This window comes from Chenopodium quinoa, unplaced genomic scaffold, assembly GCF_001683475.1.
Source record: "Chenopodium quinoa cultivar QQ74 unplaced genomic scaffold, ASM168347v1, whole genome shotgun sequence".
Taxonomy (NCBI): Eukaryota; Viridiplantae; Streptophyta; class Magnoliopsida; order Caryophyllales; family Amaranthaceae; genus Chenopodium; species Chenopodium quinoa.
The window spans coordinates 4,766,247-4,788,743 of record NW_018742205.1 but is presented as its reverse complement, the minus strand read 5'-3'; the positions used below and the strand labels follow the sequence as shown (position 1 = coordinate 4,788,743).

General features: G+C 35.9%; 2 protein-coding genes across 2 annotated transcripts; both read left to right on the top strand.

Annotated features, from left to right (window-relative positions):
* The first annotated feature begins 278 nt into the window (after positions 1–278).
* On the top strand, positions 279–2,063 carry LOC110732352. The gene is made up of 3 exons (XM_021912289.1): positions 279–742; positions 796–1,840; positions 1,887–2,063. Exons 1-3 carry the CDS (start codon positions 279–281, stop codon positions 2,061–2,063), a joined length of 1,686 nt encoding a protein of 561 aa, XP_021767981.1.
* A 17,254-nt stretch (positions 2,064–19,317) lies between these two features.
* Positions 19,318–22,032, top strand: LOC110730097 (secoisolariciresinol dehydrogenase-like). The gene is made up of 2 exons (XM_021909873.1): positions 19,318–19,562; positions 20,769–22,032. The coding sequence occupies exons 1-2, from the start codon at positions 19,525–19,527 to the stop codon at positions 21,628–21,630; spliced, it is 900 nt and encodes a 299-aa protein (XP_021765565.1). The 5' UTR covers positions 19,318–19,524; the 3' UTR covers positions 21,631–22,032.
* Positions 22,033–22,497: the final 465 nt, after the last annotated feature.

Genomic DNA, 22,497 nt, shown 5'->3' with positions numbered 1-22,497 from the left:
TCTAGGTACATATGTAGGTGTGTCTAATCGCCTACATCGTGTACTTGGAGAACTGTAGGGAAATGCTGGCGGATTTTCCATAGAATTGAAAACCTGGGTTACATTCACTATTGGGATTAAACGTACAAGGATGGGTTAGGTTGGAGTGATAAGGACCCTTGGACATCATTTTAAATCACATTTGCATTTCCATAACACTTTGATGGATAATGAGTATTAAATACGCTTTGTGACTAATGTGAATACACATATGCGTGAGTTGTGTAGAAGTTGTAATCATGAAACGAAGAGAACGTAGCTGGATGTATGAAAGGAAGGTTGGGCTTTCTATTAATCCAGAGTTCGTGAAAGGGGTTGATGAATTCATTCAGTACGTCAAAGATCATCTCGAGAGTAGTAACCCAAATGAAGTTAGGTGTCCATGTTTTAAATGTAAGAACAAACGACTTTGGGATGCGAAAACGGTTACAATTCATTTGTTTCGCAAGGGTTTTCTACCTAATTACTATGAGTGGATGTGTCATGGGGAAGGGTTTCTAGGAGTTCTTGAAGGGCGGTCCAACAAATATTGTGAAATGGTTTTCGATGCTTTTGGTCATACTCAAGACCAAGGGCATTCAGAGGAGGAGCCTAATGCACAAGCTAATCATTTTCTAGATTTGTTGAAGGCTTCTAAACAACCATTATACGAAGGGAGTTCATTGTCTGTGTTAGAGATGACTGCTAGAATTACTAGTCTAAAGTGCGAGTATAATTTTCCCCACAGATGTGTTGATGGGTTTTCTTATTTGTCAGTGAAGCGATTCCTAACAACAACCATATGGCCGACACATTCTATGAGGTGAAGAAGATTGTGAAGGGCTTGGAGCTGCCTCATGAAAAGATTCATGCATGCCCGAAAGGATGTATGTTGTTTTGGAAGGATGATGCTCAGATATCTACATGTAGGGTGTGTGGCAGCGACCGATACAAGAAGACTTCTAAAGGTAGCTTAGTGCCTTTGAATGTTTTATTTTATTTCCCGATCACACCAAGGTTGCAAAGGCTCTTTGTAACCAAGAACATTTCAGAGGAAATGACATGGCATTCGAAAAACCCTCGAGTACAAGGCACAATGGCACACCCTAGTGATAGTGAAGCTTGGAAACACCTCGATAGTTGCTTTCCAGAGTTTGCCTCCGAGCCTCGTAATGTTCGACTTGGCTTGTGTACAGATGGTTTTTCTCCTCATGGTAAGTTTGGGGGACAATATTCTTGTTGGCCTGTCATTTTAACCCCTTATAACTTGCCTCCATCAATGTGTATGAAAAGACAATTCATGTTCCTTTCGTTGCTCGTTCCTAGTCCTAAAAATCCTAAGGGAAACTTGGATGTGTACATGCAACCGTTGATAGAAGAATTAAAACAATTATGGGAAGTTGGCGCAAATACTTGCGATATTTCGAGGAAACAGAATTTCAATCTTCGAGCAGCCATCCTATGGACCGTTAGTGACTTCCCGGCTTATGGTATGTTGTCTGGTTGGACCACATCTGGTAAGAAGGCTTGTCCATATTTCATGGAGAAAAGCAAAGCATTTTGGCTCGAACATGGTGGTAAAGTTTCTTGGTTTGATTGCCACCGCCAATTCCTTTCCACGAATCACCCTTTACGGAATAGTAGAACTGCATTTTGTAAAAACAAAGTCGATAAAGGTGCACCTCCACACATCATGTCAGGAGAAGAACTGTGGGGATGTGTGAAAGACCTTCTGAAGGCTATAGATTGGCCCGAGGCACTTAAAACGCCTCAAAAAGGGGTGGTTCAAGCAAAACACACTGTGGGAGCTTCCATATTGGAAGTATCTGCTCATTCGTCATAACTTAGATGTCATGTACATTGAAAAGAACTTCTTTGATCAGTTAATTCACACTATAATGAATGTGAAAAGGCATACATGTGACACGCCATCGGCTCGAAATGACATTGTCAAATATTGTAAACGGCCGCAGCTTCATCTTCAGGAGGATGATAGAGGAAAAGAGTTCATGCCAAAGGCTCCATTCGCTCTTGACAAGGCTTAGGGAAAAGTTTTGTGTGAGTGGGTTAAACAGCTGCGGTTTCCTGATGGTTACGCCTCCAATTTGAGTAGATGCGTAGATTTGCAGGCATGTAAGCTACACGGAATGAAAAACCATGATTGTCACGTGTTCATGGAGAGATTGTTGCCCATTGCTTTGAGGGAATTGCTCCCTGGTCATATTTGGAATGCAATGACAGAAATAAGCCAATTCTTCCGCGACTTGTGTTGCTACACAATCACAGTAAGTGACATGGAGCGATTGGAGAAAAACATAGTTGAGATCCTTTACAAGCTTGAGAAGGTCTTCCCTCCAGCATTCTTTAACTCCATGGAGCATTTGCCTATTCATTTCCCATATGAGGGCAAGTTATGTGGTCCTGTTCAATATAGATGGATGTGTCCCTTCAAAAGGTAAATCAAAGACCCTTTCATATCCTCTTTTTTACTTCCCATTCATTGTCATGACTTGTTTATACATTTATATAACTATAATTGTAGGTTCCTCAATCACTTGAAACGTAAAATTGGGAATAAGGCTCGAGTTGAAGGTTTCATATGCAATGCTTATCTCACCGAAGAGATAGCAAACTTCTGCTCTAATTACTTTCAGGTGACAGTTGACACTAAAACACGAGATCTCAGTAGAAATGTGAATGCCGACGTGGACTCCACAGTGGATGACGCTAAAATACTAGAGTTGTTCACTGAGGATAGCGGTCGTGTGTCAAATGAGGGTAAAACTCGGTTTTTAGATGAAAAAGAACTCGAGTGTGCTCATTTGTTCGTGTTACAAAACAGCGGCATTCTTGGTGAATACGAAAGGTATAATATGTTTAAGAATGAATTGTGTTCAACGTTATGAATAATTAAAATGATTACAATGTTTATTTACCGTGTGTCTTTGACCTCGTAAGAGGTTTGAGGACTACATTCTTAGTACTCGACCTCGTAGAGAAGAAGTCATGGAGAAATGCGAAGCTGAATTCTTTGATTAGTTTCATCACAAGATGATATTAACGGTCTAACCGTGACATGATTAGGAATTTTACTTCTTGCACTTCAATTTATTCAATTCATGAACTGTGACGTTGATATTCAAACCGTTTATAAGTGGTTGAAGAGAAACCAAATCGGATGTCCTGCGAGCGTTGTGCATGCGTCCTTTCAAGCGAGTTCGAACTTGGAGGCATATTTTTGTCGGTGGATTTAATTTCCATACACATGCCCATGGTAAGAACAAATCTACAATGAATTATGGTGTGTGTGTATCAAGTGAGGATGGTGGAGAGTAATTCTGCATTATAGACGACATAATTGAACTTGTCTACACTGGTTCCGAAAAAGAGTACAAGACTATTTTGTTTAAGTGTAGTTGGATGGATTATGGTAGGGGAATGAACATACATGAACAATACAAGCTTGTCGAAGTAAATCATACTAAGAAATACCCCAAGTATGATCTATTTGTCTTTTCTTACCAAGTGACTCAAGTGTACTACGCATCATACCCTAGCCTGAAACGGGATCGAGTTCAATGGTGGGCTGTGTTTAAAACACAAGCAAGGTCAGTGGTTGATGCTTCAGTGGACTTAAAGTTTTTGCAAGCACCATCCCCACAAGTACATGCAACTCTTGGCCCACCGAATGACATTCCAGACTATGCCATAGATGATGATGATGAAGATGATGACGATGGCTTTGTTAGCTCAAGTGATAAAGATGATGAATCTAGTATCGACTCTAGAGATAATGACGAGGATGATGACATCGATGTATTATTAGATGATAGTAGTGATGATTCTAGTGATAGTAGTGATGAGATTACTGAATAGGAGAAGATGTTAATCTCCTTTAAGAATTTGCTTGTTATTGTAAAATCAAAATATGACTTGATCTTATATTAAATCTTTATTGTTTGTATAAAATTTTATTACATTGCACTATACTTGTCATTTATAATATCATGTCATGTTACTAACATCTATTTCAGGTGGTCATGGCGGGGGGTAGAGATGGAGAATCGTCGAGGAAAGCAAGGGGGAAAGGGAAAGCTCCCGCCATTGTGATCGAAGACCAGGATGTAGAAATGGAGGATCTCAAGGCGGTGGATTTGGGTGCCACTCTAGAGCCCCCCTCCACCCATGCAAAGGATCGACACAAGAGCATTCAGAGTTGCCAGTATTAGACCCTACTACGCTCTTATACGTACGTACATTTAATGAATTGAACTTATATTCTTATTTTTGAAAATTTAACCCCTTTATTACTTCTAACAAGTTAAACATTACTTTTTGTTGATGATCATCTAACATTTTTGTTTCTCGTTTATTGTAGGTTTGATGATAACAAGGTGAGGAGTGCGGTCTCCATACGCTTACTGGATACTATCAAGAAGCTTAGAGGAACTATGGAGAGATAGATGAAGCAACGAAACAACACTGGTGGAACTTGTTCAGCGTATGCTATTTTTAACTTAGTTAATACATGTTTGTTTGATAGGATTGATTGAGTTGAGTTTATAACTTTTAAAGTTTATCATTCGCAAAAACAATTCACATGGGCACCTCAATTGAACGAGCATGTGAAGTTCACTTTTCAAAGGAGGTTTGCAACTCGCCTACGTGACATATTCTACACGGTCACACGCAAGATGAATGGCACCACGCCAGGCTGGCTTAATGAGGAAGTCCACAAGAAGATGATGGACATTGTTGCCACATATCCGACATATAAGAAGAAGTTGGCCCAAAATAGGAAGAACAGAAGGGGCGGTTCGATGGAAATTAAAATGTGGTCGAACCAACCCACTATCAGGGTTCTATGTCAGCTGTCCAACATGCAAAAAGGATGGTAAGTTTGTTTAATAGGCAAGTAAAATAGAATGCATTTGTGTATTACAATGTAATGGTGGTGTGACATTTATAACAGTTATTTTCTGCATGTATAATCAAAGGTGGGGAAGAATAAAGGCCAGCTACCAACAGCTCCTGAGCTTTTTCTGAAGACGCACTTCAAGGAATGTGCCTGGGAAAGGCACAGTGCCAGTCAACACCAAAGCGAAGCAAATTGCGGTATCAACTTCAATATAACTTAGAATCAAAACTTAGTTACTTTGGTTTTTTTGTCATTTGAAGCCCTATGCACCTAAAACTACCTATCATTGACATGTTATGAGAAAGAAAGAGTTCATTTGGTAATAAATGAAGAAAATGGGCAACGTAGAAGTCACCTAGGCCACATTTGGATGAATTTTGGATGAAAAAGGTTCCTAAAACTTAGTTACTTTGGCTTTTGTCATTTCAAGCCCTATGCACCTAAAACTACCTATCATTGACATGTTATGACAAAGAAAGAACTCATTTGGTAATAAATGAAGAAAATGGGCAACGTAGAAGTCATTTAGGCCTTACTTGGTTCTATTTTGTTGAAAATGCTTCCTTAAACTTAGTAAGTTGCTCCTTTTCATATATATATCTTGTAGGAGGCCTACCAGAAGAAGGTTGAAGAGGCAAGCACTCAAGGGATTCGGAAGAGTCCGAATGAGTTGTACTGGGAGACCGTGGGTGGTCGCAACAAGAAGGGTCGTGTGAAGGGACTTGGTCGAAGTGCAGAGCTGTACTATGGCAGTCGAATGGGACGAGTTTCCACGTCTTCACAACAGTACACGCCTTCCATTGTTTCTCAGATGCAAGATCAGATGGAGCATAGGGTGCAGGCTCTTCGCAGTGAAATCCAGAGTGAATTGGAAGTCGAGATGGAAGCCCGACTTGAAGCGACAATGGCCGCAATGGAGAGGAGAAACCAGGAGAGGTGGGAGGAGTTTATGAGTCGTTTGCCAAGCGACACATGTTCCACCATTCAACCTCAGCCTCGAGACCCCAGGGACGACCCGGGTAGTGGCGGAGTAGGGCAGGGTACTCCGGTTGTAGCTTAGCTTTAGTTAAATGTAGCATGTACTTGTACTTAATTTGGATTATGTTTTAGGGAAATTTTACATGGTGGCCTCATGGTTTTGAATTTCCTACGTGGAAGACGAAGTTTTTTTCAGCTCTCTTTAGTGGCACCAAGGTTTAGAAAAATTGACTATAGTGACCTTTTTTAGGTTTATGGCTAACCTTTTTAGTTAAAATGGTTAACCTTTGATTTTTTTTTATTAAAAAATTATTTAAATTATATTTTAAAATAATAAAATTTAAAAAAAATAAAAAAAAAACAAAAAAATTCCCACCCCTTCCACCTCACAGATAGCCTCCCTGCACCACACACTCCACCACAAACCTCAAAACACCACAACCAACATAACCCGACCCCCAACCACAACACACTTAACCCCCATCCACGGCTCACCCTTAACCTACAATCATGACCCACCTCCAACCCTAAATCCCTAATCCATGACCCAACACCAAAGGCACCATCCCACCGCCTATACCACCTCACCAAATCCCATTCCGACCATTTACACGAGCATTACAACCATAACCATGACCTACATCAAATCAATAACATCAACATTTCTAAATGAGGAGAGAGAAATTGTGGGGGTTTGAGTTTCTTTGGTATTACAATTTATTATGGTTTTGAGATTTGGGGTGGTTTCTAGCCAAATAGGGTGGCGAGAGGGGTGGGTAGCAGTATCTTGTGGTGGTCGAAGGAGAAGTTGGAGAAGGGGTTGGTTGTGGTTGTGGGGTTGAGGGATGAAGAAGATGGGTGATGGTTGTTGTACTTGAAGGTGGAAAGGTTTTAAAGAGGGGAGGAGGAAGGAGGAGAGAGATAGGAAGCCATTGTTTATGGTTGGGTAGTGGGTTGGGCTACCATCCATTGATGTCGGTAAGGAGGAAGAAGAATGAGGGAATAGGAGAAAAAAAAATATTTTACCTGATATTTAGGTAATCGGTCACATAGGTTTGCTAGAAGAAAATGGGTGGCAAAAGTTGGATTATTACAAAATAATCAAAAGGTTAGATTAATTTGGGAAAATCGAGAAAAGGTTGGATTATTCTTGTTAAATTTTCCTATAAGTTATCAAACATTTTATATAAGTTTTTTTTTACATCTTGACTTATAATATTAAGATATATGTTATTGAACATTTCATATAAGTTTATGAATTACACTCATACAATAATTTTTGTTTGAGTAAAGAGAAAGTATTGTGTGAGTCATGATCCACTATGAACCTGATTTAAGTTAGCTTAAAGTCTTAAACCTAAGACCTTTGAAACAAGTGGATTGCTAAACATCGCCTACAAATTACCAACTAAAGCCCACAAATTTCCATTAAATTGACAATATTGCCCTTGACAAAAAAAAAACACTCTCTCATCACCCAAAAAAAAAATCTCACCCACTTTCATTCTACGTTTTTTTTTAAAAAAAAATTCAAAGTACGGCAATGTCGAGGCGGCAAGGCAAGGAATTAGCGGCGGCGGCGGCGGAGGGAAGGAGGTCTCACGGTGGAAAGGTAGGTTTTTTTCCCAAAAAAAAAAAAAAAAATAAAAAATAAAAACTGTCGTGGCAAGGCAGGGCGCATGGGGAGGACGCCACGCCGGTGGTGGCGGCGCCAGGAGCAGACGCCGGAACCACGACCCTGACGCCTGGGTTGGACGCTGCAGCCACGGTTCTGGCGTCTGGAACTGGCGCCGCCGCCACTGGCGTGGCGTCCTCCCCATGCGCCGCCACCACCGGCGTGGCGTCCAGCCCATGCGCCCCCCCCTTTTCTTTTGTTTTTTTGTTTTATTTTTTTTTGAAAATCAGTTTTGTTTTTTTTTTTGAAAATCAGAATTTTTTTTGTTTTTTGTTTTCTTAAGTGATTTTTTTTTGTTTTTTGTTATTTTTTTTAAGTTTTTATTTTTGAAAGTAGATTTTTTTTTATTTTGTTTATTTTTTTTTAAATCATTATATTTTTTTTATTTTTGTTTTTTGTTTTTTTCAGTAATTTTTTTTTGAAATTAAAATTTTGTTTTTGTTTTATATTTTTTTAAGTTTTTTTTTTTTAAAAAAAATCAGATTTTTTTTTTGTTTTTGTATATTTTGTTGTTTATATTTATAAATTTTTTTCAATGTTGTTGTATTTTTTTTACGTTTATACTTCCTTTACATTTCTTTGTATGTTTGTTTTGTTCATTTTTTTTTATATTTGTTATTGCAATTTGTTAGTACGTTTTTCTGTTTAGTTGATAATGTTTTCGTTTAGTTTATTTTTTTTAATTTTTCTTTTATGTTTATATATATTTTGTGTTGGAATATTTAAAGTGTTGATGGTTGCGCGCTTGCGAACCACGAGTAGCGCCCGCGCTAGGTACGCGCGGTCGTGCCTAAACCGCGGATCTCACTGGAATTTGGATATTTGGAAGGGTGAATTTGGCGCGGCCGCGCATCTGGTGGCGCGCCCGCGCATCATGGATGGCGCGCCCGCGCATCATGGATGGCGCGCCCGCGCCTGTGGTCGCGCCTAAACCGCGTACCACTCTGCCTTCCTTTGTGAATTTCCCAAGTTCAAAAGAGGCGCGCCCGCTCCTAGTTAGGAGCCCCCGCTCCACTTTGAGGCGCGCCCGCGCCTCCTGGTGGAGCGCCCGCGCCTGTCTGTTTTTCGCGAAATTCTGACGGTTAAGTCTTTAACAAAAGGCTTGATTTCAGATTCGAAGGAACATAAAAAAATTCTCTGAAACTCTCCAAAGAAATTCTCCACACTTATACTCTCAAATTTCTTGCAAACTTTTGTGAGAATTCTCTTGCAATTAATTCTATATTGTGAATTGATCATCTTTCATCGTTTCTTAGTGCAAAGAACGTTGGGCTGTCTTTTGTATCTCAAAGAGTATTTCCGGATTAAACCCAAGCACCGTTGTGGGGGAAATTAAACTCTTTAGGAAAGTGTTTACACGCCTAAGACAGCATATCAAGGATTGAGACTCAAGTGGTCACTGGTTTTTCTCATGTTCATGTTGGTTGTTAAGGCTTGGAGTAGAGGCAAGTATATTATCTTTCACAATTAGTGTTTTCTTTGTATTTTCTGTAATACTTCGATATTTTGGTGTTTGGTTGTAATACATTGAATTGTATTTGGATTATTGTATAATTTGATATTAATTATACACAGTTAGGTTTTGTTCCCGCAATTATTAAGTAATTCTTGTTCTTGAATTGCTGTAAAAACCTAACAATCTAAAGAGTTTAAATCTTTAGCAAGCATGTCTAGTGTGAAAGAATTGACCATAAACTTTGTCAAACTCAAGAAGTTTGACGGTGTGGATTTTCGGAGATGGAAGAAGAAGATGTATTTTCTTCTTACATCTTTGAATGTAGCCTATGTCTTTAGTACTCCAAGGCCTAGTGAACATGAGAATGAATCCTTGAAAAATGTTCGGGAGAGGTCAAAATGGGACAACGATGACTTTATTTGTCGTGGTCATATTTTGAATGGTATGGAGAATGATCTTTTTGATGTTTATCAAAATGTGGAGTCGGCCAAGGAGCTTTGGGAGTCTTTGGAGGGGAAATATATGGCTGAAGATGCTTCAAGTAAGAAGTTTTTAGTAATGAATTTTAATAATTTTAAGTTTGTTGATGGTCGGTCCATAATGGACCAATTTCATGAATTACAACGAATCTATGGGAACTTGAAACAACATGCTATATCTATGGATGAATTGTTTGTTGTTTCAAGTATAATCGACAAGTTACCTTCTAGTTGGAAAAGTGTTAAGCATGAGCTTAAACACAAGAAAGAGGACATGTCTTTGTCCGAGTTGGCCACCCATCTTCAAGTTGAAGAAGGGATAAGAGCCATGGAAAATGCTAAGGATGGGAATCCTAGCTCATCCACCATTTATTTGGTGGAGGAAGGAAAAACTGGTGCTTCCACTAGTGGAAAGAGGAAAATCAATACCTCTTTCAAGGGAAAGTCCAAGAAGCAAGCAAACACTAACAAGTTTGCTCGTTGGGAATGCGGTAAATTTGGTCACCGAAAGAAGGACTGCTTTTCTTTTAAGAAAAGGACGGAGAAAGCCAAGGAGGGCCGTGCTAATGATAGCAAGGACCAACCCACCAAAGGTAATCCGATTCATGAGGTTGAATTTAATTCCGGTTTGGATTTAAATGCAACGGATCCTAACATTTTTATGGTGCAGGATGATGACTCATGGTGGATTGCTTTGGGGGCTTCAAGGCATGTATGCAAGATGAGGCATTGGTTCAAAACCTTTCACAAGGTTGGTGATGGAGAAGATCTCTTTATGGGGAACAATTCAACCATCAAGGTCCTTGGTATAGGACAAGTAGAACTAATGTTTAGTTCGGGGAATGCAATCATTCTTAGGGATGTTTTGTATACTCCGGATATTATTAGGAATCTTGTATCGGGGCTTTCCCTAAATAGTCTTGGCTATAAACTAGTGTTTGAAGCTAATAGGTGTATAATTACTAGAGGAACAAATTTCATAGGTCGTTGTTATTTATGTAATGGATTATTTAAGCTTTCTTTGAAAGACAAGTATGAACTTGATGATGGTTTATGTTTGAATGTTGATGTCAATGATAATCATGTTGATTTGAGTTTGTTTGACTTATGGCATTCTAGATTAGGACATGTGAATTATAGTAAAATGCTTTTTATGTCTAAACAAGAATTAATTCCTTCTTGTGACATTTCTCCTAATAAGTGTTCTACTTGCATGTTGAACAAGATCACTAGAACTCCTTTTAAGAGAGTTGAGAGAAGTTCTAATATTTTAGAACTAATCCATAGTGACTTGTGTGATTTTCATAGTACTCCTTCTTTGGGGAACAAAAGATACATGGTTACTTTTATAGATGATTATTCTAGGTTTTGTTACGTGTATCTTTTGCATTCCAAAGATGAAGCTTTAACCAAGTTTGATATTTATAAAAGAGAAGTAGAATTGCAAGTAGATTCATTTATTAAGAGAATGAGAATTGATAAAGGAGGGGAATACTATGATCCAAGTTATTTCCAATCTTTGGGTATAATTCATGAGACAACAGCTGGTTATGCACCACAATCAAATGGTGTAGCTGAAAGGAAAAATAGAACCCTTGAAGAGATGGTGAATTCCATGCTATCTTACTCTGGTTTGAGTGAAGGGTTCTGGGGTGAAGCAATGTTGACAACATGTCACATTCTTAACCGGGTTCCCACAAAGGGAAAAGAATCTACTCCTTATGAACTTTGGTACAAAAGAAAGCCAAACTTGAAGTATCTCAAGGTTTGGGCTTGTAGGGCAGTCGTAAGAGTGCCCGACAACAAGAAAAGAAAGCTCGGTGAAAGGGGCTTGGATTGCATATTTATAGGTTATGCTGAGCATAGCAAAACTTATAGGTTCTATGTAATAGAACAAAATGACTATATATCTGTTCATTCGGTTATAGAGTCAAAAGATGCAATTTTTGATGAAAATCGATTTTCATCAATGAGTAGATCGAAATATCTACAAATTAGTGCCAATGATAGGGAGATAGTGGAGTTGAATGATCAACTTGAAACTCATGAAAGTACATTCGATAATGAGAATGTTGAAACTCCTCAATTGAGGAGAAGTACTAGAGAAAGGAAAATTAGGAATCCTCTAGATGACTTCATAATTTATTTGGTTGAAGGATCTAGGGATGTCCTTAGTTCTAATACTCCATATTGTTTCAATGTGGATAGTGACCCAAAGACATATAGTGAAGCAATATCTTCCCAAGATAGTTCATTTTGGAAAGAGGCTATAAATGATGAGATGGATTCCATCATGGGAAATAACACTTGGGTCTTAGAGGATTTACCTCCCGGTTGCAAACCTCTTGGTTGAAAGTGGATTTTCACTAGGAAAAGGAGACCGGATGGCTCCATAGTGAAATTTAAAGCCAGATTGGTTATCCAAGGCTTTAGGCAAAAACATGGTGTTGATTATTTTGACACCTATGCACCGGTTGCAAGAATAACCTCGATAAGGTTGTTAATTGCAATGGCTTCGGTATATAATCTAGTGATTCATCAAATGGATGTCAAAATGGCATTCCTTTATGGAGATCTAGAGGAAGAAGTGTATATGAAACAACCCAAAGGGTTTGTTTTGGAAGGACAAGAAAGTAAGGTGTGTAAATTGGTTAAGTCCTTGTATGGACTTAAACAAGCACCAAAGCAGTGGCATCGGAAATTTGATGACACGATTTTGTCTTTTGGATTCAAAGTGAATCAAGCTGATAAGTGTATATATAGCAAATTTGATGACAAAGGTCATGGTGTCATCATTTGTCTATATGTTGATGATATGCTTATCTTTGGTACAAGTCTACAACAAGTAGAATTGACCAAGGAATTCTTATCCTCATCTTTTCAGATGAAGGATTTAGGGGAGGCGGATGTCATTTTGGGCATCAAGATTGTTAGGGACAATGGAAGGCTTATATTAAGTCAATCTCATTACATTGAGAAAACGATCAAACGGTTTAATATGTTTGATAAGTGTCCCGTGAACACCCCCATGGAACCCAATGTTAAGTTGGTTAAGAATTCGGGGAAAACGAATTCCCAATTGGAATATTCAAGGATAATTGGATCCTTGATGTATGCCATGACTAGTACAAGACCTGACATTGCATTGGCTGTTGGAAAACTTAGTAGATTTACTAGTAACCCGGGTGCACAACATTGGTTTGCAATTAGAAGGGTCTTGAGTTACCTTAAGGGTACGTTAGACTATGGTCTATCTTATAGTGGATTTCCTTCAGTTTTAGAAGGATTTTCGGATGCAAGTTGGATCACTTACAAAGAGGATGACTCTTCTGTAAGTGGTTGGGTATTCATGTTTGGGGGAGGTGCCATATCATGGTCTTCCAGGAAACAAACTTGCATCGCTAATTCCACTATGACAGCAGATTTTATGGCTCTTGCTTCAGCTAGTAAGGAAGCTGAGTGGTTGAGGAATCTCATGCTAGAGTTTCCTTTATTGTCAAAGCTAATGCCACCGGTGGCAATCCATTGTGATTCCAATTCGGCGTTGATAAAGGCTTATAGTCAAGTGTACAATGGTAAGTCTCGGCATATTTCACTAAGGCATAGCCTAGTGAAAGAGCTTATCCATGATGGGGTCATAAGTCTTGACTATGTTCCAACAAAATTGAATTTGGCGGATTGCTTCACAAAGGCAATGCCAAGACATTCCATCATATTTGCTATGAATGGAATGGGTTTATGTCCAAAAACACAAATTTGTGAAACCTAATCTAACGCTTGAAGAAACATCAAGTCTTAGATTCAATGTGGTTGAGTCGCATTTTTGATGTTTGTTAGAAATATTTGATGACCCATATTGCTATGATACTTGTGATGTGTAAGGTAGCGTCATTTAAAAGTTCTCAAAGGTTTAGAGTTGAGAAGCTCCAAATGTAAGTGTCTTGTCACAAGGGCATATTTACGTATATGAGAACCTACCTATATAAGTTCGAAGTTTAGCCGCTTCAAAAAGTCTAGATGAACATATAGACTTTGATGAACTTATGAAAGATACGGACACATGGCTGTATAAAAGTGTCAAGTGATGATAAATTCGATTTGTCTTGTGTGTACTTCACCTTTGAATGGTTGGATATATCCGTGTGATTCAATCCATATGGAAATCATGGGATATGATCATCGTTAAGTGTATTGTACTAGGTGTCAATTCAATCCGAAGGGACATTGACATTGATGCATGAGATGTGGTTTAATTGTAAGAAGTGGAGAATGTTTTAAAGTAACACTCTAAATGGGGGAGGATTGTTGGAATTTTTAGAGTGTTGATGGTTGCGCTCGCGAACCATGAGTAGCGCCCGCGCTAGGTACGCGCGCCCGCGCTAGGTACGCGCGCCCGCGCTGAGGTCGCGCCTAAACCGCGGACCTCACTGGAATTTGGATATTTGGAAGGGTGAAGTTGGCGCGGCCGCGCGTCTGGTGGCGCGCCCGCGCGTCATGGATGGCGTGCCCGCGCTTGTGGTCGCGCCTAAACCGCGTACCACTCTGCCTTCCTTTGTGAATTTCGCAAGTTCAGAAGAGGCGCGCCCGCTCCACTTTGAGGCACGCCCGCGCCTGTCTGTTTTTCGCGAAATTCTGACAGTTAAGTCTTTAATAAAAGGCTTGATTTCAGATTCGAAGGAACATAAAAAAATTCTCTGAAACTCTCCAAAGAAATTCTCCACACTTATTCTCTCAAATTTCTTGCAAACTTTTGTGAGAATTCTCTTGCAATGAATTCTATATTGTGAATTGATCATCTTTCATCGTTTCTTAGTGCAAAGAACGTTGGGCTGTCTTTTGTATCTCAAAGAGTATTTTCGGATTATTCCAAACACCGTTGTGGGGGAAATTAAACTCTTTAGGAAAGTGTTTACACGCCTAAGATAGCATATCAAGGATTGAGACTCAAGTGGTCACCGGTTTTTCTCATGTTCATGTTGGTTGTTAAGGCTTGGAGTAGAGGCAAGTATATTATCTTTCACAATTAGTGTTTTCTTTGTATTTTCTGTAATACTTCGATATTTTGGTGTTTGGTTGTAATACATTGAATTGTATTTGGATTATTGTATAATTATTAAGTAATTCTTGTTCTTGAATTGCTGTAAAACCTAACATTTTGTATGTGTTGGTTTTTTTTTCTTTGTTTGTGTATATTTTATTCTTTAATTTATTTTAAGTGTTATGTTGATTTCTTTTTCAGATTACTTTGCTAGTATTTTTTTAGTTTATTTGATTTGGTAGTTATTTTTCTTATAATTTTTTTTATGTGTATACATTTTTTAATTTTTTGAAGGTGTCGCATTTTTGCCATGGTGCGGGGAAGAATATAGATGACCATGATATGCCACCGGCCACTACCGTGGATGCGGTATGTGTCATTAAACATTTATTGTTGTGTTTTTGTAATTGCTATATATCGTTATTCAATATAATATTTTTTTTTGTGTAGTGGATGGGAAAGTTGATGCAAGTGGGACAGAAACTCTCAGGAGAGGAACAACATGACGACTGTATCTTCACAGACGAAGAAGACTGGATGACGATGTACGAGGCGTTATCCTGATTGTATATCACGATCCTGTATTCTTATACTGTTATACAATCGTAGTTATCTTTTGAAGCCGCCTAAAATTTACCGAATTTGGGTTGAAGTCGTGTTAAATTTCTTCCGCTGCTTGTTAATTTCTTCAATTTATGGTAATATCGTTCTTTTATCTAATCAATTTCCTTGCTTTTGTGCTTGAATATCATTCAGATTTACTTGGTTTTATTGATTTATTGTGAAATTACATTGAATTTTTATTTATTGTGTAGTAGTAGAAAGCCATTGTATTTAAATCTAGGGTTAACAATATGGCGTGCTGCGTGAATGGGGTTTATTGAGCGTTTTAGTTGATTTACGTTTCAATTATTTTGGGTTTTAGTCTAATTGACTGACAATCTCAAATGTTGCAGAATTTCATTTAATTTGGTTTTTTTTTATTACTCAGATCCTCCTTTTTCGTTTTCTCGGCTGGGTTTTGCGCTATGAACTCAAAAATTGGCCTAGATAGATTGGGTTTCAATTTTATGGAATTTCTTAAATATTAAATGACAATACATCATACCATGTCGCCGTCTAGAGTCCTTGAGAGATTTCTGAGTTGCTACTACTAAACAAAAATCAGATCTAATTGCAACTTGTTTTGCCCAATCAATCGCTTGTTGAGCATCTTCGAAGGGACCATCATGTACAAAAATCCTACTATGCCATATTATTTTTAAATACATATAATTATATAAAGATTAATTAATAAATTTAACACAAAATTAACATAAGTAATTTCTAAAATTTTTATTTGTAAATTTAATTTCTATATATAATTTACACATACAAAATTAAACATAATTTTATTAACATATATTTAAAACATAATTTCAGATTAAAATAATTATTTTTTTTGAACTTATTAACACATATTTAATTTCAAATTTATCAAAGTTAAAAAACCACAAAAAAAAACAAAAACTTTAAATAAATTTAAAAAAAAAATTACAAAAACTTTAAATAAAATAAAAAAAGTTTAAATAAAATTACAAAATAAAAAAGAAAACAAAAAAAAAAAATTACAAAAAGTTTAAATAACATTAAAAAAAAAAAAAAATTACAAAAAGTAGGAGTGGCGTCCTGGCCAGGCGCGACTGCCACGGTTGCGGCGTCCCGGCCAGACGCCATTGCCACGGTAGTGGCATTCCAGCCAGACGCCACCCCTACTTTTTGTAATTTTTTCCCCGAATTATCTTGCTTTCCGGCGACGATGACGGCTCTCCAGTGTCTCTCGGCGATCCACTCCAGCTCCACATTCTACGTGAGAGTGAATTACGGTTTCGGTAAAAATTAGAAAAAGGGCAAAAGAGTCAAAGTAAAAATAATTGTGGGCTTTATGTAGAGATTTGTGGGCGATGTTTAACAAATCCCTTGAAACAAACTAACTCACTTTATTCGCAGCGTAAGTGCATCATCGCTGAAGTAAATCAAAGCCATTATAATGTTATCTATTGCATTAAAATTATAATTAATTAAGCTATAAAATTTTTGGTGGCCGCGCCTTGGCCCCACTATGGATCCGCCAATACATATTATTGGTAGAGCTGAGCTCGATAAAAAAAGTGTAGATCGAGATGGTCATTGAGGCTCATTACTAATAAGTAATAACTTGGTTAGTACCATTGGTAGACGAGATCAGAGTATATTAAACTTATTTAAACTGTATATATTTAATTTAGATTATGTTAGTATGAAATGTTTTCGTGAATAAAGGGTGCAATTAAAAGTCTTGTCTTAAATAATTCAATGAAGGATAGTTGTCATTGGGTTGAAATCATCAATATATGCTACACAAATATATACTACAGCCGTTATTGTAAGTTCGACTCACTTACTATTCATATAGTCAGAATAAAATAACTTTGACTACATTTTATGATTTATACAATTAAAATAATTTAACAAATTTGATCTTATTAGATTCCCCTTATGATAAATTTTTCAAATATCAACTTTTTAAAAATTTTACTTATACATTGTCGAAATTATTAATGGTCAAAGATGTGCATTGGAAACTGTGCAAATGCAAAGTGAATCGAACTTTCAAGAGCGAAGGGAGTGCTATCACAATTACATTAATGATGGATCTACGTCTACCCATTAGTTGCACTTGCACATACAACTTGACAGCCTCCCACGATAATAAAAGTGATGGCAAGATTATATGATCTGTCGTTCAAATAATACTAGCTAGCTACATTTAGTTGCAATTTAATTGGTGATGTATTTAATACTTGCTAGTAGTGATTTGTTACATAATTATATGTAAAATAATGTCAATGGCTCAATGCATTCACAGTACACACCACTCATCAATTGATGATAAGAAAAAAAATAAAAATTTATAGGATCGTAAAAATGAAGAAAATAACTATAGTTCTTGGTACAAAATATGTGTGAATTGAATTATCTATCATGTATGAGAGTATGAGACATTACACTTGTAAGATTATGGCATTGCACAATTTGCACCTATGCTATCTATACTCCAATGTCGTGGTTGTGGAAAATAAATGTTATTTTTCTATTGTCGGAGGTGTTCATGGTTGCATAATTTGTTATTCTCCATCATAGTTTCTCGACTGTTGGTGAGCCTTGTCAAAAACAATAATGCTTTGAAATTTTACTAACCTTCCTTCCCCAAATTTGTTCCATTAGTTATATTTATGATACATCGTTTCTTTCTGAATTTTCTACATTCACAATCAAATCTCATACTAGTATATGTTTTCATCACCTCTTGTAATCAAATTTTAAAATTTTTTGAACTCTATACCAAGATAATTTGTAAGCCAAACCATATAATGAGTATTTTTTTTACTATGCAATTAGCGACTCAAATTGTTTGTTATTTTTATTTTTATTTTTTCATTTACATGTAATATGTAATTAATTTGTTTAAACCTTTGAACAAAAAAAAAAATGAATGAAGTCAAGTGAATTATATTACTATTGGTATTTTGTCAAACACTTGATTTAAATTTCAATAATTCAATTTCTAGAAGATTTCACATCAAATTTAAGTTATAAAATGCTACCTAATATCTTACAATATTATACCAAACAACCAGACTAAAGCTGTAATTTCTATTATAGGTTTTCTTATAATATCTCACTTACAAAAGATTTTAATAATTTTTTTTGGTGTTTAGAGCTACAAAAGTAGGTGATGAGAATTCATAATCCCATAATCTTCTGAAATCGGAAGGAAAGCTCTAACCAGCCGAACTATCCCTCGCTATCAACCATGTTACCATTTATTACTCATTACCATGAATATATCTTTATCAAAATTTTGTGTCAAAAAAGTCTAAAAGTAATTGTTTCTAATATTGTAATATGAATTTTATAATTACAGTAGGTTGAGACATTATAATAATCTTTATTTTAAAATTATATAAATTACAATTAATTTAAATTCTAGATTTAAGAAGATTGGTGTAAGTCAAATACTTATTTAGGATTCAATTTCAACATCTCAATTTCTAGACTTGAATATATCGATTTTAAATCAAAACCAAGTTACCCAACACTATCTAATATCTTTAGAGTATCATACCAAACTACTAACGAAAAAACAAGACTATAGATTTTGCTAGCATTTTTTTTTTATTTAATCTCAGTTACAATTTTTTTTAATGCTTGTGCTTACCTTTGTTATCTAATTAGCTCTCTATATTCCTCTTCCAAGAGAACATCTTTTCATTAACGACCAATCACATTGCCAATCAATTCAACCACCTTTCCAAATCATAATATTTCTAAGAGTGAATGCAAAATTGTCACATCATCGATCACAAAAACATCCTTACTAAAATTCAATACCAAAAAGTTTCTAAGTACTGTACGTAGTATTATTTTTTCAATAATAACGTAGTAACATATGTATTATACTCATAAAGTTTGAGACAATATAACTTAAATTCCGTTTTTTCTTACACCAAAACCAAAAAAGAAGTAGACCAACCAATGAAAGCTTTAATTATTTGACAAAATGGTGTTCAAATTGCAATAGCCTTAATTATCACATGGACCAGACCTTCTGATTAGGGCCACAAGTCCACATCTTGATCACATGAGATTGGGAGGAGGTCTTTACTCTTTTATGTTAGGTGCACCTATATACGAACTAATTAGCATTTGGAAATGGATGTGTAATTGTGGATAACTTTGTTTTTTCATTGAGGAAAGCAATTTTATTAATTGTATTCTCAGCTACCCCTAATATTATGTATGAATGCTATTTAAGCATCGACATTTGAGTGATATATATAGCTTTCTTTAGTGCTTGTTTTTCCATGTAGGAATATATTTACTTAGCTAGGTTCAAGAATTTGAAAATTCTTTAAGGGAGAAAAAAAGGGTTTCAGAAAAATGAATGGAAAGTCATCAATAGCTCCTATTGCCAAAAGGTGAGTTTCATTATTTCTCTTCTCTCGCACATAAATGTTAATTTCAAAATGGTACTCCGTATTTTATGTCATGTGATCCGTTCTTTTAATACTTTTTTTTTTTTTTTTTTTGTACGACTTGTTTGAAAGAAATAAGTGGGAGCCTTATATTTAGGTTGTTAGGAGTGTTCAAAAGCTAGTCGATTTGCACCAAAAAATGGACACTAAACTAAACCGAAGACAATTAGTACAATCTTCGAGTAGAAAAATATAATAATCCAATTTTTGATTCAGTCCAATTCCAATACCATTTAATAACCAATTTTGAAATGGATTAGATTTTCGTTTCTCTATAGGCATTCAAATCCTTATAATGATTTATTTTTTCTTAAAAATCTTGAAAAGATCATTATATATTAAAACCTATTTTACATTGGCTCTTTCAAACAAGGAGTTAAACATTATATTTTCAAGATCACATAAATTGGGTGACAAACGGTTTTGGTCATTAGAGTTCACAAAGTTTGACGAATTTATTGATTGCAATTTGCATTGAGTTATGACGTGATATTGACATTTGAACAAGTCTTTTGGTAACGTTATCGTGCTATTGCTTTAAATTTTTGTAGCTATGATGTAACAATAATACGAAGTAGTAGATAGATATCTTAGTCTAAGCTGACAAAATTTGACACCATAAGTTGAATAATGCACACTTCGTATCTTATATTTCTTTCTTTTCATAATATAGTGCTTGTTTTTATTTTCATGGTCAAATGTTACATAGTTTGACCAAATATTTTTATTAATAAACATAATCAAATTATATTGAGAATTGTTAGATTCTTTTGATGTGTAATCAACTTTTTATATTTCTACTATCAAAAAATTAAAATATTATTATTGATGTTCAAAGGTTAGTTATATCTTAAAAATTAAAAAGACACCGTATATATCATGAAACAGATGGAGTAAAATTAATTCTTGAATTAATTATCAAATGTCTAAGAAATAAATTCAATTTGTAAAATCATGTGATTAGTACTCATTCATCAGCTCGTGCCATTTCGTTTATTTTTTTTCACTACTATATACTCCTTTTTTTGAGGAAAACTACTATATACTCCTTTATTTGGCAAAAATGAAAGTAGCCTAAATTAGAAGTATCTTAATAAGGATTTGAAAAAGAAAAAATATGTATAGGTAACTTTTCAAATAATTATGCAGGCTGAAAGGGAAGGTAGCCATCATAACCGGGGGAGCAGGCGGCTTCGGAGAGGCCACAGCTAGACTCTTTGTCCAACAAGGTGCCAAAGTCATAATCGCCGACGTGCAAGACGAAAAAGGCGTAGCCTTATGCAACGAAATAATGGCTTCTAGTACCATGGCCAATGGGCACCATAATATTAACAATGGTCACGAAGGAGAAACTATCTCCTACGTGCATTGCAACATCTCCGATGAAACCGACATGAAAAACCTCATCGATCTCACCATCTCAACGTATGGAAAACTCGACATCATGTTCAGTAACGCAGGCATTTCAGGAGATTTAAACTCTACTATATTAGGCACAACTAATGAAAATTTTAAAAAGGTGTTTGATGTTAATGTGTATGGAGGTTTCTTAGGGGCTAAGCATGCCGCAAGGGTAATGATTCCTAGGAAATCCGGTGTCATTCTCTTCACCGCGAGCTTGGCATCAGTGATAGGAGGCCAATCACCCCATGCCTACACAATGTCAAAGCACGCGATTATAGGTTTGATGAAGAACTTGTGTGTGGAATTAGGGCAATATGGCATAAGGGTGAATGCTATTTCCCCTGGTGGTGTTGCTACACCAATATTAGTCAATGCATTAGGGATGGATAAGAAGACGGTCGATGAGTTGTTGTGTGAAGCTACGGTGCTTAAAGGTGTGACGCCGGATGTTGAGGATGTTGCTAATGCCGCGTTGTATTTGGCAAGCGACGAGTCTAAGTTTGTGAGCGGTGTTAATTTCATGATTGATGGTGGTTCTGGCATTACTAACCCATCCTTCTCCTTTGTGCTACAAAATTTTCTTGCATCACAAGGTTACACTTCTTGAGTGGAGTTTGCAAGAGTTACATGTGGTCCTCTCAAAAAAACAATAACAAAAATAAAATAATAATACATACAAAGTAAAAGAGATAATTACTTAATTAATACCAAGGACTTGTGTTTTTCATTATTTTTTCAAATACTTTTTTTTTGTTTTATTTTATTTATTTATTTAAATTTTAATCTTTACAATCAACTACAGCTCATATTTACTAAGGTCTTAATTTGATTTTTTTTTCTTACAAAAATCAAATGAGTATTTCTATATTTGGGAAAAGTAGAAGTACTAGCTTAGATTTGACCAGCAATTTCTATAATTCTATTGTACTCCAATTTACATTAATAATGTGTTGAATTTATATGTTATTTTAATCAAATCTTGTAACATTCGATCTACATAAGCTCTGTTTGGTAAATTTTGTGTTTCTGTTTTATTCTTCACTACTCGGTAGTTTTTAAAATGTCATTACTATAGTCAAATAATTCCAATTTATTGTTAAATAATAAACTAATTATAACAATTAAACCTTTAATTTAAGTGATGATTAGCATATAATCTTCCCTACCTTTTGATTACTTTTCTAAATGTATAATTGTGATTCAAGAGTATGAATTATTATTATAAAAAGAATTAATGAAAACTAAGTGGTTATGGATAATGGATTATCCAATAAGATTTATCCTTTTTAGAGGAAATACAAGTTGATAAGTCTGATATACAATTTATGTATATCAAGGGGTAAAATAAGTATAATTTGGGGTAAAAAGGGAAAAACCGCATGGCAGATTTATGCGGGCAAACTCGCCCTTTTTATGTTAAACTTATGCCATAATTAGTATGAGAAGATACAAAACGCTATCTGCTATCAATATG

Excerpts from the sequence above, each read along its gene's own strand:
- LOC110732352 (XM_021912289.1), top strand. The coding sequence starts at position 279 with ATGAAACGAAGAGAACGTAGCTGGATGTATGAAAGGAAGGTTGGGCTT. Across the intron at positions 743-795 it reads GCTAGAATTACTAGTCTAAA|TGAAGCGATTCCTAACAACA; the intron begins GTGCGAGTATAA and ends CTTATTTGTCAG. Across the intron at positions 1,841-1,886 it reads TGGGAGCTTCCATATTGGAA|AACTTCTTTGATCAGTTAAT; the intron begins GTATCTGCTCAT and ends TACATTGAAAAG.
- LOC110730097 (XM_021909873.1), top strand. The coding sequence starts at position 19,525 with ATGAATGGAAAGTCATCAATAGCTCCTATTGCCAAAAG. Across the intron at positions 19,563-20,768 it reads ATAGCTCCTATTGCCAAAAG|GCTGAAAGGGAAGGTAGCCA; the intron begins GTGAGTTTCATT and ends ATAATTATGCAG.